This window comes from Pan paniscus, chromosome 7 (genome assembly GCF_029289425.2).
Source record: "Pan paniscus chromosome 7, NHGRI_mPanPan1-v2.0_pri, whole genome shotgun sequence".
Lineage (NCBI taxonomy): Eukaryota > Metazoa > Chordata > Mammalia > Primates > Hominidae > Pan > Pan paniscus.
The window spans coordinates 78,458,945-78,477,606 of record NC_073256.2 but is presented as its reverse complement, the minus strand read 5'-3'; the positions used below and the strand labels follow the sequence as shown (position 1 = coordinate 78,477,606).

The following is an 18,662-nucleotide window of genomic DNA, read 5'->3' as shown; positions in this document are numbered from 1 at the left end:
TGGTGTGGGATTAAAGAAATGAGAATTCAGTAGATGGAGTCCCACCAGAATGGAGCCCTTTGGCCTTCAAAAGAAGGACCAGCCTAAATAGGATAAGGACAAGCACAGAGCAGTGTAATAATAACATTAGTAATAGCAATGCGAAACTAGTATGTATTGAATGCTTCTGTGCAATGCCCTGCACAGAACATTTTACTGACATTCTCTTAACTTCCCAGATGAAGGGCATCTTCACTCTGGCTCCTACATCTTGTCCATGCATTCACTCCTGCTGGTTTTTGCTCAATAGATTCCTTTTGTGTTCACCCTTTTGAGACTTCAGAGTCTCTTGTTTGTTGATCATTTATTCATTCAACAAATATTTATGTGCCATCACTGCATTAGTTGCTGAAACCACAGACATGAACAAGTAAAAAAAGAACACAATTCTATCCTGCAAGAAGCTTTCCTTCCAGTAGATAGAATAGAGACTCAATGATTATAGTGTGCTCAGGTGTCAGGGCATCTGGTATAGCCTGAGGGAGTGAGTGGGAGAGGACTAGGAAATGCTCTCAGTAACACATACACACACACACACACACACACACACACAGTTTTTTAGTATAACATTGTGTATAATAGCTATATGACATATGATTATAATATGTAACACATACTATCTATATATTATACTAGCTATAGTATATATATGCACACATAGACGTGTTATGTATACATCTGAAGTTATTTTCATATTTGGATAGAGTCCAAATGTCCATCAATATATTTAATAGAAGAGTATTAAATAAACAATGATACATTGAGTACTGATAAGGAAATAGTTACAAAATACATAATAATAAAAAGAAGGGCTCAGAAGAGTGCACATCATAAGTTAGCTTGTGTGGGGAGCAAATAAGAATATATAGTCACATTTTCTTGCACTTGCATAAAGGCACTTTGGACTCATGTACAAAAATAAATAAAAAAGAGTAAAACTGGATGCCTGTTGGAAACAGAGATGGGAGAACCAGGCATATGGGGCCCAAATGCCGGACAGAGGTTTTAATGTGTACATTTGTATGTTTTTGAACCAAGTAAGTGTATTAACTACTTAACAAAATTAAATTAACATATCCTGAGGTGTTTTGGGGGAAGATGTCTGCTAGGAGCCAGGTGGATAACGAGCCCAGCTGGGGTAGGAGGGAGAAGGGACTTGGGGGAGAACCCATTCCATGCAGGCCGCTGCCTGAGGAAGGCACAGGAAGGGTTCTTTTGCTGGATGCCAGAAGGGGAGGGTGGGAGTTAGGCTGGCGCAGGTCACGAGGGCCTCCCTTGCACAGTAGGGAATTCAGATTTCATCCTGAAGGTGATGAGAATCACTGAAGGGTGATCGGAAGGAACGTGACTGATAAGATTTGCGCTTTGTGATCATCTTACAGGGAGCAGGAGGCATGCATAAAGTGTAGGGCAAAACTTGGTGGGGAAGATTATTTAGGAGGTTACTGGCCAGCTTCAGGTGAGAAGTGATGAGCATATGAACAGAGACGGGCAGTGGGCACAGAGCGGGTGACTCACCATCCCAGGGCCGGACTCTGCTTGTCTTTGACTTCTCCACTCCAGCATGGATCGCATTTTGCTGCTCCCCGCCAATACCATCCACAACCTTTCTATGGATTCCGCGCTGTTTTTCACCTTGGTGTTGCTGACAATTTGCAGGAACTCTTCTTCAGGATTTGGTGACTTTAGGACAACAAGAACCTTCTCTGTGCCTAGCACTCTCCCTGTGGTTCTCAGCCTGAGAGCCGGGGGAGGATGCACGTGGCGCCCCCCGCCGCCTCCCAGGGACAGAGGCGCCGGCAGAAGCTGGCGACCTCTGCGCCAAGCAAGGCACAGGCGGTGGAGACTGGGGATGCTCCCTGAGCCCCAAGCAACAGCCTGGTAAGGAACCCCGCCCGTCTTCGCCTTTCTGAGTCCAGTTAATTGTATTCGTTTCCGTCAAGCATGTACACAGTCTGTGGAATGCTTATGACAGAGGTGACTTTTCTTCCAGTTCCGAGCTCCACTCACGCGAGGCACTTGCTCAGGCTGTACTCATGGAGGAGATGTGTCGGTGGTCGAAGCACTCAAATACTTCCCTCTCATTCGGTGGAGAGTCGCTCCCCGAAACCACCTTCCTGGCCACCTCCGTCAGTCCCTCCCCTAGGTTATTCTAGATATTTTTATGCCTCCAGTAATGAAAGGGGTAATTCCCTGCAGCAGAGCCGCCGAGCCCCTGCCCTTTCTCGAAGCTGCCCCTCTATTTGCTTGGTTGTTGCCCACGCCCCTCGGGCTGTTAAATATTGCGACCATCACCCCTGTTTTTCAGTAATAAGGTAAACATTTCAGCACATATTGGGCAACAAGAAGGATTCTCCTGAATCAAATGTTTAAGAAGCACAATTCTGGCCAGGCTTGGTGGCTCACACCTGTAATCCTACCACTTTGGGAGACCGAGGCGGGTGGATCACCTGAGGTCAGGAGTTCAAGAATAGCCTGGCCAAATGGTGAAATCCGTCTTTACTAAAAATACAAAAAATTAGCTGGACGTGGCGGCGTGCGCCTATAGTCCCAGCTACTCGGGAGGCTGAGGCAGGAGAATCACTTGAACCTGGGAAGCGGAGGTTGCAGTGAGCCGAGATCATGCCATTACGCTCCAGCCTGGGCAACAAGAGCAAAACTCCGTCTTAAAAAAAAAAAAAAAGAAAAGAAAATAGAAGAAAAAAGCACAATTCTAATAAGTATAAATAATCATATAAAATAAGTGACAAACACAAGAAACCCATACAAAAATCAGTCACACCACTAATACATAATTGGATAGTTGTGAAACAATTTCTTGATATATTTTACTTTAATATAAAAAGATAAAATATTAAAAATCTTGTCCTGCAGGTGTGTTCCAAGAAAAGTCAGTGAGCAGCAACTAATCTTTTATTTCTCAAAGGCTGAAGAGTATAGAGCTATATGTGCAGGGTGGTAGCTTTGAATGTTTACTAAAATAACACGTGGAGAAATTCATTTATAAGTGAAAAGTACTTTTAGGTGGCAACACATACAGTTTATTTAGATTATCCTTTAGGGAATGTTTTTATGTGACACTCCAGCTCCTTATCAAATAAATACTTGCTGTTCATTTGAATTGGAGTTACTATGGGGAAATGACTTTTGGATTCCAAGCGTTCTGCTGCATTATAAAGGTCTGGCCATGCTATCATTCCACAAAATGGTTTAGCAATTTGCTACAATAATTTTTTAAAGGAGAGTAATCTGTCCACGTATGAAAGATTTTAGAAAAACATTTTCGTTGTTCAAGACGATTAATAAAAACTGTTAGTATCTAGTATAGGATAATAGAGTTCTTTTATAACTTAAAATAGCCTACACATTTTTAAAAGAAAATTTGCCTCCACATTTTTTCAAGACAAAAATTTAAACATATATATTTTGCCACAATTTTGTATGTAATGGCTACATTAACAAAGGATCAGAGAATAAGAAAAGACTGATAAGCATATATTGGCAAGTGACTGTATATTATATTTATACCTGTAAATATGATTGTAGAAACCTAGAATGATCAGATTCCCTGTTACATGTCTGAAAAGAAATTCCTTCCCATCAAGGTGCAATCCCTTTCTTTGAGTTCAGTATCAAATTTGCCTTTCTTTGAACTAGAACCCTAAAAGATCTTTGATTTTTGTTTTATTCAGATCTTTAGTCTTTCTAGAAGATTGTAATTCAAATGTGCTCTAAAACATCATTTTAAAACTTGAGACATGCAAATTCAAGAATAGTAACTAGTAGATTGAGTAAATGAGGTAAGATCACTACATTGGTGGCCCTAGAAGAGCCATGCCTCCTTGTCTTCTCTCCTTTTGATAGCCCCCTCTCACATTAACTACAGGCTGAGTCATAGATTTGCTGTAGCCAATGAAGCAATAGCAAGCATTACTCACGTAGAGGCTTGATAAATGCTTGCATGTTGACTTCTCCTTTTATTATTCAGCTAGCTTGTTGCCTGAGAATTGGTCAATTTTTTTTTTTTTTCTGCCAGAAAGAGAAGCCATGTGCATGTGCAGGAGAATGGGGCCAACAGCCAGCACCAGAGATGTGAGTGAGGCCTCTTTGGACATTCCAGTCCCAGCAAAGCTCAAGATTGACAGGCTCACATCAGTGACCCTAGCCAATATTGTGTGGAGTTTATATGAATGACCTTATCTAATACCAAATAAAGCAGAAGAACTACCTGGCTGAGATGTGCCCAAATTCCTAATGCACAGAACTTTAAGCAATAAATTAATATTGTTCCAAGCAATTGCATTTTGGAGTGGTTTGTTACATAGTAGTAGATAATGAATACAGTAAGTGATAGCAAGGATTTCTTAAAGACTTTTCTAGAATTAATTCCAAGGTACCTTCTTCATTGACATACCACTCATATTTCTGTTATCTACTTATTTACTATTGAGTCTGTGTCTCTTATTCCTACTAAGCTAAGCTCAGTTGAACAGAACTGAGATGGTTGGTTTATGTGAAGAGTGGGTTAAGAATGGCTTTATTGGATATTGAATCAAACTAAATGATAAGTCCTTTTCAGGTCTGAAAGGAACATTGTTCTTGATGATGTTATACATCCTTAAATTAATTCCACTCTTCATTGTGGTCAAACTGTGAGTGGGGCAGTCTGGTGGAAGAAAATTACTTTTAAGGAATCCCTGGCACATTAACCTTCTGTGGACTAATCACATCATTTCCTTCTCGTTTCTGTATATGGAATTGTATTCTGATGCCAGATTTTAGGCACTAAAATGCGAAGAGTCTCCAGTGGGATTTGTTTTTTAAGGAATAAATGAAATGTCAGGTTTATTAGACCGAGCAAGCCATTGGCTGTGGGTGTTTCCATCCTTCTTTCTCTGGAACTGAGGTGCATTAGTCAAAGAATGCATTAGCAGAAGAGCCTGAGGTAGCTAAGTGAAAAGGGACCACTTCTGGTGGATGGTGATACTGTTTCATTGAATAGTGTGGATTGTATCTTAAGTTAGAAATGATAGTCACTAACTGCTTCTAAATACAAAATGTCTAGATACCAAGAGAAAAAAGGTGTAACCTGCCATCAGGTATAACTAGTGGTACCATAATTGCTGCTATTTCTGTTGGATGTTCTCTGTGTGCTTATCTGTGGCATTTTCTATCAGGTAGGTGTGGAGAAAAAAATGCCAGCAAAGAAGAGTTCTGATTAGATAATGACACAAAAGTGACACTTACAGAGAGTAGTATTTGGACAGCACTGTGGATGACCTCCAGGTACTGGAAGTCAACGATGCAGCCTGTGACAGAGACGTACGTGTAATCGTCCATCATGCCATGGGCTGAGGGAGGCAGCACTCTTCTGACACAACCAGGCCCATGTTCTCTCCACCATGACCGATGTACAGAGATATTGAATGTCATTAGATCGGTGTCCTAGGTGGGTAGGAGACAAAAGAGCAAAATGAGAAAATTGAATTACATCACGTCTCTGACTTTGACCTTAGGAAGAATTCAGGGTAGATGAAATTGCTACAGTGATTTCAATTTCAAGTGAAAAGTAACAAAAGACAAAGCCCCAAGTGGCTGCATGTATTATATGCCTAAACTATTGGGTTATAATTATTCAATGGGGAGATAATCCTTTGATTACTATTAACATTTTAAGGGTAACATATATTTAAAAAATCCAGACATGAGATCTTCCATATACATTTATTTAAAAATAATTTCTACCTTGAAACTTTTGTCTGCATTTTCTTGTTGCTGCAACATCATGAATATCACTATCATGGGATAAATATTGTTGAATGCTTTTATGGCATGGTAGATGTTGTTCTAAGTGAATTTCACATATTATATTCTTGAATGTTCATGTAGGCACTTTAATGATCAACCTAATTTATAGCAGGCTGAATAATTGTCTCCACCAATGATACTTAGCTTCTAATCCTTGGAACCTGTGAAAGGGTAAGGCAATAAAGGACTGAGCAGATGTGATTAAATTAGGATCATGAGATGGGGAGATGATCATGGACTATCTGAGTGGACCCTAAATGCAATCATGTATATTCTTATAAGAAGGAGGCAGAGAGAGATTAGACACAAGGAAGAAGAGGCAAAGGCAATGTGACCATAGAAGCAGAGACTGGGATGTGGCAGCCAGCAAGGACTGCTGCCAGCCACCAAAAGTGGGAAGAGGCCAGGAAGAATTCTCCTCTAAAGCTTCAGAGAGAGTTTGGCCCTGCCAAGACCTTGAATTCAGCTCAGTGAAGCTGATTTCAGACTTCTGGCCTTCAGAACAGTGAGAAAATAAATTTCTGAGGTTTAAGCCATCAATTTTATGATGATTTGTTAAAGCAGTCATGAGAAACTAATATTGGTGAGAAAAGTAAGTCACAGTGAGGTAATTTAATTTGTCCATGGTAGCATAGCTAGTTAGTGGTGGAGCTGGGACATAATCCTGTGCAGTGTTTACTTTTAGCTATAATGGGGCACTCTCACACATTACTTGCTGTCTTCCACCTCCAAAGCCCTGATCATTCCTTATACTCTGAAGACAGCCAGGTCCTTCCTCCTCAGTTGTTTCAAGGAAATGGCACCACAGTCAATCACAAGAACAAAGAAGACAAACCTTAACTTTTATGTATTAAAATACACTTTCGGAGCTCTTAATGGAAAAAATAGCCTGGTTTTTGATCCTTAAGAGATGCCCTTTAGTATTTCTGGGGTGTTAATGTATGAAGGGCTAAGATCATAATGTTGTGGTCATAAACAATAGATTGAAAAGAACAGATTAGGGACCAGGACCTTGACTTCCAAATAATCCAAAGACTGCAACCACCCATGTAGATTGGGTAGAAGAAGTAGTGGTGATGGAGAGAGGCCAAAGCAGTCCCCGGGCAAGGACACTGCTCTGCAGGGTAGCTGGGGATGCAGGAGCAGAGTGAGCTTTTGTTTATTTTCCAGCCTCCACTCCCTCCAACAGTGAGCTCTGTCTTAGTGCCAGGGGGCCATGTTGGAGCAGAGTCCGTACATGACTTTTGCTGAGAGGTGCAGAGGCTGCCCGCAGACTATGCAGCACAACTGACACACATCAGTGCATTCCAAGGTTCCTTTGAGGACAGTGTCCACTTCAGTTGCCAAGGAGACACCTAAATGCCTGAAATTGAGGTTGGAACTCTGAAAACTTAGAGGAAGCTAGTGGGAAATGGAAAGCCTTGAACTTACACATGGGTGGCACTGAAAGTCATCAGGGCGGAGCTCTCTGAAAAGGACAGTAGGGAAACCCTCCTTTTACACTGCTGTATATGGTAAGTGAATCACAAGGGTAGTAACATTCCCAGTGCATATAAGTAGGCAGGGTTACTATGCAGTTTTAGATTTTCCTCAATTCAAGGAATTCAAAGTATCATTATAAGTACGCCTCAAATTATATCAATAATAAAACATGTTACGCCTTTTTCCTTTTGATTGTTGGTTTGCTATTCAGTTACCTTCACAGTTGTAGCACTTTATTGATAATAAAACATTTAGGTCATTTTTTTGGTTGTTGGTTTGCTACCTGTATCATTTGCAGTTACTCTCTGAAGGGAAAATATTATAGCTACCAAATTCAGTTTAACGCAAGGCAATTTACCTGCACACAAACATCAGAGATGCACACTGATTGCTCCCTTTTTTGGTCATCAGATTTAATTTCTTACAGTTAGATGTGCTCATTACAGAAGAACTATACATTATTTCTCATCTTAATAGAATTCACCAGGTTCGGGATGAACTAGCACGATCTCAAAATTCATAGCGATTTCTATTCCTTAAGCATTCTTACCCAGCGACCTTTCCTATTGCAGACTGTGAGTTCATTTCAGTATGACTTTAACTAAAATTTATATTATACAAATAAAACAAGAGTCAATTTATGAACCAATCATACATATTTGTTACACTCATAAAACCTTTCAGCATAAGTATCACTAAATTTGTTGGAACTATAACATATTTATAAATGGTACTATTCCTCGCAATGACTATATTAAAATTTGAATGAGAATATAAATAACATTAAATTATACTTAAACTTCAAACTTCTTAAGTTTTTTGTTTGGGAGCTCTGAAAATGACACCCCCAAATACAGTGATTTGGCATGCTGAGTACTTTGAACATGAAGGACACTGGAAGAACTTCAGAAGGAAAGTCTCTTTCTGACCTTCTTCTGCCTTTTTTTCTCTTGCTTTCCTTTCTCCCCAAGGCAGGCCATAGAAATTAGTATTCCTCTTCCCTAAGAGAGGTCATAGAACCAGAACCCTTTTCTCCCACAGCTGGCCATAAAACCTAGAAACATTACTCTATCACTTGCCTTTCTGTGTAAGAGCTAGCAATAAAGAAATTCTCTGACCTACCTTGTCTAAAGGTAGACATAAGACTGTTACTCCAGAAAGGTCTTACCCTATACCCAGGAAGAAGAAATGCCACACAGAGAAGCCAAGAAGAATCTGAGCAGATAGGTCTTGTTGGGTTTCCCCATTCAGTCTCTTACCATTAGGTCACACTTTTTTGGTTCAATCATATTTATTTTTTATTTTTGAGATAGTCTCCATCTGTTGACCAGGCTGGAGTACAGTGGTGAGAACATAGCTCATTCCATCCTTGAACTCCTGGACTCAAGCCAATTCTCCTGCCTCCCACTCCTGCATAGCTAGGACCATTGCTAGGACCATGAGCCACCATGCCTGAGTCTGTTCTTCTTTCTACATGGCTGTGCATTCTACATCAAATCAAAACATAAAAATAGACAGTTTTCCCTGAATCTTTAAGTCTTCATTTCTGAAGTCTCCCATGCCATGTAAAACTTTGATTGAATAAATCTATAATGCTTTTCTCTTGCTAACCTCTCTTTTGTTTTAGGAGTGTGGACTGTGACCCTTTCGATGGGGAAAAAAAGTATCACACCCTTTCCACACCTACACTGTAAAATTTTATCTGAAGTTTGTGTCTGATTTCTATCTATTTCAGTACCAGATTAGAAACATTTTTTTTAAACTTACCACATGACAACTCAGTTTTCTATACAAGGTATATCAAAGGAAACACCACACAGAAAATAACATTTTATACAGAAAAAGAAACACAAATCACTTTATTGTTGAAGCTTTTAGTTACCACATCAAAGTGTGTAGTTTTGAAATACATGGGTGATATAGTTTGGCTGTGTCCCCCACCCAAATCTCATCTTGAATTGTAGTTCCCATAATCTCACATGTGGTGGAAGGGACCTGTTGGAGGTAATTGAGTCATAGGGGTGGTTTTCCCCATGCTATTCTAGTGATAGTGAGTAAGTTCTCACAAGATTTAATGGTCTTAGAAGGGGCTTCCCCCTTTGCTTGGTTCTCATTCTTCTCTCTCCTGTGAAGAAGGATGAGCTTGCTTCCCCTTCCACCATGTTTGTAAGTTTCCTGAGGCCTTCCCAGACATGCTGAACTGTGAGTTAATTAAACTTCTTTCCTTTATAAATTATCCAGTCTCTAGAATGTCTTTATTAGCAGTGTGAGAACAGACCAATACAATGGGTTAATGCTAAACCATAAATCAACAAAGTAATCTTAAAAATAATGTCAGTAGTTCAAATGCCATTTCTCTTTTACTTCTTGGAAATAGACTATTGTGTGATGATTTAAGCACATCACAGTTGAGAAGGTTGACAACTGATACAACTGGTGTCTTTGCTTTTGTCTTTAGAGTTAAAACAATGGCATTTGTATTTATGCAAGCATATGTCCAGGGTAGCAGAATATGCCACCCCAAAATGTTCCACTTTGGCATGAGGATTTTTTGAGCTGAAGGCAACTGAGAAGAAGCAGATATATACAGATCTCTCTGTCTTTATCCTATTTGCCTAAAAGCAAGACATAAATTTACAATGATGTCCCTCCTTTCTTCTCTACCAGTAAAAACTAAAGTTAACTACCTGAGATTACTTTAGACCTTTGTCATCCTGGAGAGGGCATAAGAGAAATCTACATAATGAACTTTACTAACTAGTTTTTATCTGTCATAAGTTTCCTATAACTAGCCTGGCCCACACTCTTCTTTCTTTGTTTTCAGTTAAAGATGTTATTTAAGCCTGAATTCTAAGCCACCTATTTAAGAATTAGTCTTTTAATCCTGAGTATCTCCTATATATATATAAGATATACATGTTAATAAAATTCTGCTTGTTTCAAGTTTCTTATTAATCTGCCTTTTGTGAAAAAGAGTCCCAGCTAAGAACTCAGAAGGGCAGAGATAAAATTATTTTTCCTACTTTACATACGTGATGATCAAGGAATAGTTTGTAGAATAAGGAAGAAGAGGGCGAAGAGAAAACAGAGAAACCCCAAAATAAAACCAAGTAGGAGGGTTTGGGAGGTGTGAGGGCAGCCTAGAGACAAGACAGCATGTTAAGGTTGTAGGGAAGGCACAATTTTACCTTTACCCTCTTAGAGTTTTTAGCTGGGCCTGAGAATTAAATTTACATAAGGCAAATTAACAGGAGAGCAAAGCGTACAAATTTATTATCAGTTTTACCTGACATGGAGCCATCATAAGGAAATAAAAACACAAAGCTGCAATTAGAGTTTACAACTTATATACTTATTTGGAAAAAGAGTGGTAAATTGTGAAAATGTAACAAAGCAAGGGGGCTTGGGCTGAGGTAGTTGATTACAGAGAAGTGGCTAGGAAGATAAGGGTTAGTTTAATACAGGTTGTTGGTGGAGATTTCCCTCAGCCTCGTCTCTTCAACTCTGGTGATAAGAAGGTCTTCCTTCTTCCAGTGGAGGGGAGAAGACATTCCACATGGGAGTTTTATCTCCTGCTTTTAGGAAGGTTGGAGTGTGCTTGCTTGCTTGCCTGCCTTCCTTCCTTCCTTCCTTCCTTCCTTCCTTCCTTCCTTCCTTCCTTCCTTCCTTCTTTCTCTCTCTTTCTTCTCTCTCACTCATTCTTTTTTTTTCTTTCTCCCTCTCCCCCTTCCCACTTCCTCTTTAACTCAAAACAATCAATATGCCAGAATGGCATATATTGGAGTTCAGTGTTCAGAACTTCAAGGACAATAGAAAAGAGAATTTCAGGTAAGTTTGTAACGTCATAGACTCAAAGTCTCCTAAAAAAGACTACTAAATTTTCTTATTATTGGGGCAATAGAGAACCTTACAAAATGCAATTCCAAGAGAGTTCTGGGAGTAAAAAACTGGATTACAAGGACGTAAAGAAACTAAGAGGAGAAGATTTGGTGTTTTTTTTTTTTTCATAAAGTTTAGGAGTCAAGGTAGTAAGAACATTAAATGGTGGCTTTAAGGGTGGACAAGGAGAAAAAGAAAAAGCACCTGATAACCATGTGTGAGGTATACCTTATATATTCACAGAGTTATGACTTAAAAGAAATGTATTCCATGGTATCTACCTTTTCCCTAAAATATATTTAAGTAAACATTAAATGTTTGAGCTCTTTCATTTCATTAGTGTGAATTCCAAACTTGCTCTCATATTCTCCAAATATTTCAATTAAAAAAGATACCCAGAATTATTTGAAATGTTGTTCATTAACTATGTATGTGCATATGCCTGCACACATTTTATTCATAGTAAGCTATATTAGAATCAGCTCATGTTCTAAAAAAAAACAATATTCACTTCTTTACAGTATACCACTATACAATTTCTCATTAGTCAAGGAGCTAGTCTCTCTATTATTATTCTTTGCTCTTTTAATAATCTCCTTTTTTTGGGTATGTGTCTAATTTAAATGTAATGCTTTCTATTTCTAGAAATGGACTCCTAACTTCTAACAATATTCATTTTTTTGCCTTTCTCCTTAGTTGCAGCTCAAAAAGTTATTGCATTCATTTTTATATAGCCATCTACTTTCTTTGTCTTTTCACTTTTGTTTCCATCACAAGTCAGCCCATCTGTAAGTGAAAATGTGACCTTAAAGAGAAGCCCATATATACTTAAGAAACCAGATTTTGTTCAGTTTTACAGAGTGTGCTTTGATCTTATATTTATATAGTAGAATTCATGCCAATTGAACTTCTTCTGAAATATTTTTTCGTCTCAGAACATAAATTAGAATAGTTAGGGCAAATGTCTTATTTTTCTAATTGTTTTCTTTTTCCTGAAACACTAAATATTTCATAGAGCACTATGGATCTATATAATAAAGAGTAAATAGAGTGATTGATAGGTTTAAGTGTTTGGAGCTTGTAATACAAAGGCTTAGAATTAGTTCAAATATATCAAAAATTATATGATATTTTTCTACATTAAAAGCATCTCTTACAGATAGGCTTAAAAGGTATTTACGTTTTCATTAGGAGTGTCTGTCATGTCCTGTTGCTTTCTAAAAAAATTTATCCTGCAATTTATGAGCAAGTCATAATCATTTGGACTTTTGCCACTGATGTTGGCTATAAAGAGCAGCCTACAGATTGAGGAGTGGCCACTGATCATTTTGATCTCCTCTTTCTTATCTTTACAACTAGGTATTGCTAGAATTTTTCAATTCTTTACCATTAATTATAGACAAGAGTCAGAGCTAAAGGTTATCGAGCCTTTTATTTTCATTTTGGGGCTTACTTCCTTAGATACGACCACTTCAGGGAGCAATGAAGCCTTATCTATCCATTTAACAGGTAGAGGGATCTTTAAAAAGTTCATGGAAAATGCTATTATTTTTAAAAAAACCTATGCATGGATTTCAATTTTTTTGCACCAAAATAAACTCATACTAACTTGTTGTAATATGTCTGAACAGGCTCTAGTTTGAATCAATGAGAATGTTAAGACATCAGTTTGAAAAGAGCCCCTATCAGAGCAACATAAATTCTGGTAAAATAAACACAAGAACAAACAACAAATTTGCAGTGAAGCTTGGGTGGAAGAATGCTGAAATCATTAATGCTATACAAAAAGTTTATGAGGACAATGCTCCAAAGAAATCCACAGTTTACAAATAGATAATTCTTTTTTTTAATTTGTGTATATATATATATTTTTTTTTTCATAAATTATACTTTAAGTTCTGGGTTATGTGTGCAGAATGTGCAAGTTTGTTACATAGGTATACAAGTGCCATGGTGGTTTGCTGCACCCATCAACTCATCATCTACATTAGGTATTTCTGTTAATGCTATTCCTCTCCTAGCCTCCAACCCCCAACAGGCCCTGGTGTGTGATGTTTCCCTCCCTGTGTCCATGTGTTCTCATTGTTCAATTGCACTTATGAGTGAGAATATGTGGTGTTTGGTTTTCTGTTCCTGTGTCAGTTTGCTGAGAATGATGGTTTCCAGCTTCATCCGTGTCCCTGCAAAGGACATGAACTCATCCTTTTTTATGGCTGCATAGTATTCCATGGTGTATATGTGCCACATTTTCTTTATCCAGTCTATCATTGGAGGGCATTTCAAAAGCCAAAATTGACAAATGGGATCTAATTAAACTAAAGAGCTTCTGCTCAGCAAAAGAAACTAAACTATCAACAGAGTGAATAGGCAACCTACAGAATGGGACAAAATTTTTGCAATTTATCAATCTGACAAAGGGCAAATATCCATTATCTACAAGGAACTTAAATAAATTTACAAGAAAAAGCAACCCCATCAAAAAGTGGGCAAAGGATATGATATAAACAGACACTACTCAAAAGAGGACTTTTTTTTTTTTTTTTTGGAGATGGAGTGTCTTGCTCTGTCACCCAGGGTGGAGTGCAGTGGCATGAACTGGGCTCACTGCAACCTATGCCTCCTAGGTCCAAGCAACTCCTGTCTCTGCCTCCCGAGTAGCTGGGATTACAGGCACATGCCACCATGCCGAGCTAATTTTTGTATTTTAGTAGAGACAGGGTTTCACCATGTTGGCCAGTCTGGTCTTGAACTCCTGACCTCAGGTGATCTGCCCTCCTCAGCCTCCCAAATTTCTGGGATTGCAAGTGTGAGCCACCGTGCCTGGCCAAAAGAAGACATGCATGTGGCCAAAAAACACATGGAAATAAGCTCATCATCACTGTCATTAGAGAAATGCAAATCAAAATCACAATGAGATACCATCTCACACCAGTTAGAATGGTGATCATTAAAAAGTCAGGAAACAACAGATGCTGGAGAGGATGTGGAGAAATAGGAACGATTTTACACTGTTGGTGGGAGTGTAAATTAGTTCAACCATTGTGGAAGACAGTGTGGCGATTCCTCAAGGATCTAGAACCAGAAATACCATTTGACCCAGCAATCCTATTACTGGGTATATACCTAAAGGATTATAAATCATTCTACTATAAAGACACATGCACACATATGTTTATTGCAGCACTATTCACAATAGCAAAGACTTGGAACCAACCCAAATGCCCATCAATGATAACTCATTTTAAGAAGAGACAAGACAGTGTTGATGATGAAGCTCATACCAGCAGATCATTCACATCAATTTGTAAGGAAAAAAAATTATCTTGTTTGTGCCCTAATTGAAGGGGGTTGATGATTAACAGCACATACTATAGCCAACACCATAGATTTCTCAACTGGTTCTGCTTACACAATTCTGACTAAAAAAATAAAGTTGAGGATATTTTCCACTTGATGGGTGCCAAAACCATTGCACTCAGATCAGCTGCAGACAAGAGCAGGGCTTTTATTGGAAATTTTAAACAAGTGTGATCAAGATCCTGAAGCATTTTCTTGAAGAATTGCCACAGGAGATAAAATATGGCTTTACCAGTGTGATTCTAAAGACAAAGCACAATCAGAACAATGGCTAACAAGAGGTAGAAGTGGTCCAGTGAAAGCCAAAGTGGACCAGTCAAGAGTAAAAGTCATGGCAACAGTTTTTCAGGGTGTTCAAGTCATTTTGCTTATTGACTTTCTGGAGAGCCAAAGAACAATAGTATCTGCTTATTGTAAAAGTGATATGAGAAAGTTAGTCAAAGCTTTAGCAGAGAAACATTCAGGAAAGCTTCACCAGGGTCCTTCTCCACCATGACAATGCTTCTGCTCATTCCCATCATCAAACAAGGGCAATTTTGAGAGGTTGGCAGGAAAAAATGGCAGCCAGCAGGCACAACTAACTTGCGGGTCCCACTCAGGAGCTCACATCATGAACTTTTGATGGAAACTCATATCATGAATTTTTGCTCCAAGGTCTACTGCAGGAACACAACAAAAAGCCAGGAGAATCCACAGACCCTTTGGTGGAAGCAGATTGAGGCTATAGGTTCTGTGAGAAAGCCAAAAAACTGTGAGTGCCCAATGGGTGGAAGAGGGATCTCCACCTCCAAACACACATCCTCACTGGGGAACCTGAAGGTCCAGATCATGGGAGAATTTGACCTTACCTGGAGCTGAGATGAATTTAGAGAGCTGAGGAAAATATAGGGCTAGAGGAAGCATTGGGAGAAGCCCTGTGGGAACTCTCAGTGCCCAGGGAAGCCACTTAAGACTTTGTCTCACTGGGGTCCTGTGTCTCGCCAGTCAAATTAGGGAAAGACTACAGGGAGAAGGAAACTTCCAGCTGAACTTTGTAACAATTTTGACTGAATGTGAAGTTTTCCTGGACAGAATCTGGGAGAGAGAGTGAACCAGGAATGCAGACACAGCGCAGAAGCCATTGGCAGGTGGGGAGGTGTGAAACTTGAGAGTCCTGCTTGCTTTCTCAGTGAGGAAGCTGGTAGCCTGGGGCAAGTTCTCAGCCCTGCTTAGTGGCTGCCTGGAAATAAACTTGGTGCTGTTGCGTGGGCATGGTGACATGGTGAGAGTGAGTCGGGGCTTTGGTGCTGCGTGGGAGCTGAGTGAGGCCTGTCACTGCTGGCTTTTGCCCACTTCCTTGGCAACTTGTATGCTGCAGCAGAGGCAGCCATAATCTGCCTTGGAACATAACTCCATTGGCCTGAAATCCACACCAGCAACCCCCACAGTAACCACAGCAAGACTTGCCCAAGGAGAGTTTGACCTCAGGCACACTTAATCCGCTCCCTATCTGAAGGTCTTTCTCTACCCACCCTGGTAGGCAAAGACAAAGGACGTAATCCTCTGGGAGCTCTATGATCCTGCCCACTACCTGAGAAACTTATCCAGGTGACCCTAGGGCAAGCCTATATCCTTCCTATACTACTGTTGCTGATGCTGTCTTGAAAGCTCTACCTCCTGGCTGGAGGCCAACAAACACAAAACCAGAAAACTAAACAAAAATAAAACCAAGGTCTTTCACAGAGTCCACTTCACTCCGTTGCTACGTCCACCAGGGCTGGTGCTGGTATCCATGGCTGAGAGACCTGAAGACCAATCACATCACGGAACCTTTGCAGACACTCCTCAGTACCATCCTTGAGCCCAGGAGGCTCTGCTGGGAGCCTAGATCCAGGAGAGAAATAACAATCACTGCAGTTCAGCTCTCAGGAAGTCCCATTCCTAGGGAAAGGGGGAGAGCACCACATGAAGGAGTCACACCATGGGACAAAACAATCTGAACAGCAGCTACTGAGCCCCAGATCTTCCCTCTAATATAGTGTACCCAAACAAGAAGGAACCAGAAAAAGAATTCTGGTAATATAACAAGACAAGTTTCTTTAACTCTCCCAAAAGATCGCACTCGTTCACCAGCAATGGATCCAAGAAGAAATCGCTGAATCACCAGAAAAAGAATTCAGAAGGTGTATTATTAAGGTACTTAACGAGGCACCAAAGAAAGGTGAATACCAACTTAAAGACATTTAAAAAATGTTACAGGATATGAAAGAAAAATCTCCAGAGAAATAAATAATGTAAATAAAACACAATCACAACTTCTGGAAATAAAGGACACACTCAGAGAAATGCAAAATGCACTGGAGAGTCTCAGCAATAGAATTGAACAAGTAGAATAAAGAACTTCGGAGCTCAAAAAAAAAAAAAAAAAGAAAGAAAGAAAGAAAGGTTTTTGAATTAACCCAATCCAGCGAAGACAAAGAAAAGAAAAACTTTTTAAAGGAACAAAGCATCCAAGAAGTTTGGGATTATGTTAACTAACCAAACCTAAGAATAATTGGTATTTCTGAGGAAGAAGAGAAATCTGAAGGTGTGGAAAACATATTTGAGGGAATAGTCAAGGAAAACTTCCCTGACTTTGCTAGAGATCTAGACATCTAAATATAAGAAGCTCAAAAAACACCTGAGAAATTCATCACAAAAAGATAATCACCTAGGCACATAGCCATTAGTGTATCTAAAGTCAAGACAAAGGAAATAATTTTAAGAGCTGTGAGGCAAAAGCATCAGGTAACCTAGAAAGAAAAACCAATCATATTAACGCAGATTTCTAAGCAGAAACTGCACAAGCCAGAAGGGATTGGAGCCCTATCTTCAGCCTCTTCAAACAAAACAATTATCAGTGAAGAATTTTGTATCCAGTGAAACTTAACTTCATAAATAAAGGAAAGATGAAATTTTAGCAAATTGGCTTTCAGATGATAACCTGCCTCTTAGCTATTCTGGCTAAATTCACAGATATCACTATATATGACACAGACTTCTTGGCACTTATCTTTCTTGCCTTTCAGCAGTTTTTGACATTACTAACTCCTGACTTTTTCTCAAAACATTCTCCTTTCCATGACTGTATTCTCTCTTGGTTTTTCTTATTTCTCTTGGAGTATTCAAATCGAGCTAAGATTTTAGGAAAAGGTAAAATGCCCTGAGAAGAAATTTACCATAAGAAAGGGAATTCTGAATGGGTTCAAGCATTCTTCCTGACTTATCGGGGGAAATTCAAACATTCCTTTCTAAAGTAATTTATCTTAAAACTAGATCCCTCAGGTTTTCCAAAGATTAAGACTAAATAGTTCTAATAATTTCCCATAGTAAAAATTTGCCAAATCCAAAAGGAAAAAAAATTATATGAAAAACAGCCAACAGGAAATATGTAAACAGCACAATTTAAGAATCAGCAACTTTAGATTTTAGAATTATTACATAAAAAGTTTTGTTTGTTTGTTTGTTTGAGACAGGAACTTGCTCTGTCACCCAGGCTGGAGTGCAGAGGCTCAGTCTCGGTTCACTGCAACCTTCACCTCCTGGGCTCAGGTGATCTTCCCACCTCAGCCTACCAAGTAGCTGACACTACAGTTGTGCACCACCACACTTGGCTAATTTTTTAAGGCTTTTGTAGAGACGAAGTCCCACTATATCACCCAGGTAGGTCTTGAACTCCTGGGCTCAAGCAGCCCTTTTGCAATGGCCTCCCAAAGTGATGGGATTACAGGTGTGAACCACTATACCCAGCCCTTAAAATGTTCATAAAAATAAAAACTGGGATGAAAAATCACTAAAGGGAAGAGAATATTAAAATAAACAGGTATGTTTAACTTCTAGAGATTAAAAACATAATTGAAGCAAGAAATCAATAGATAGGTTAAAAAGCAGATTAGAGAGATTTAAGAGACAGTCAATGATTTGGAAGATGTATTTGAAGAGATTACCCATAATTCAACACAAAGAGCTATATATTCAGAAAACATGAAAGGCCAATAGGCATGGAGAATAGAATGAGAAAGTTTGATACACATCTGATCAGAGTTTGGAGGTGAGAATAAGAAAATGAGTAGGAGGCA

General features: G+C 39.2%; 1 protein-coding gene across 3 annotated transcripts in view; it reads right to left on the bottom strand.

Moving 5' to 3' along the window:
- The window catches only part of NKAIN3 (sodium/potassium transporting ATPase interacting 3), a 739,500-nt gene that overhangs the window by 233,545 nt on the left and 487,293 nt on the right, over positions 1 to 18,662 (bottom strand). For all 3 annotated transcript variants that reach the window (XM_008956737.5, XM_008956739.5, XM_057303023.2), the window contains exon 4: positions 5,287 to 5,484. In XM_008956737.5, coding sequence (XP_008954985.3) covers positions 5,287 to 5,484 — 198 coding nt within the window. The remainder of the gene's footprint in view (positions 1 to 5,286; positions 5,485 to 18,662) is intronic.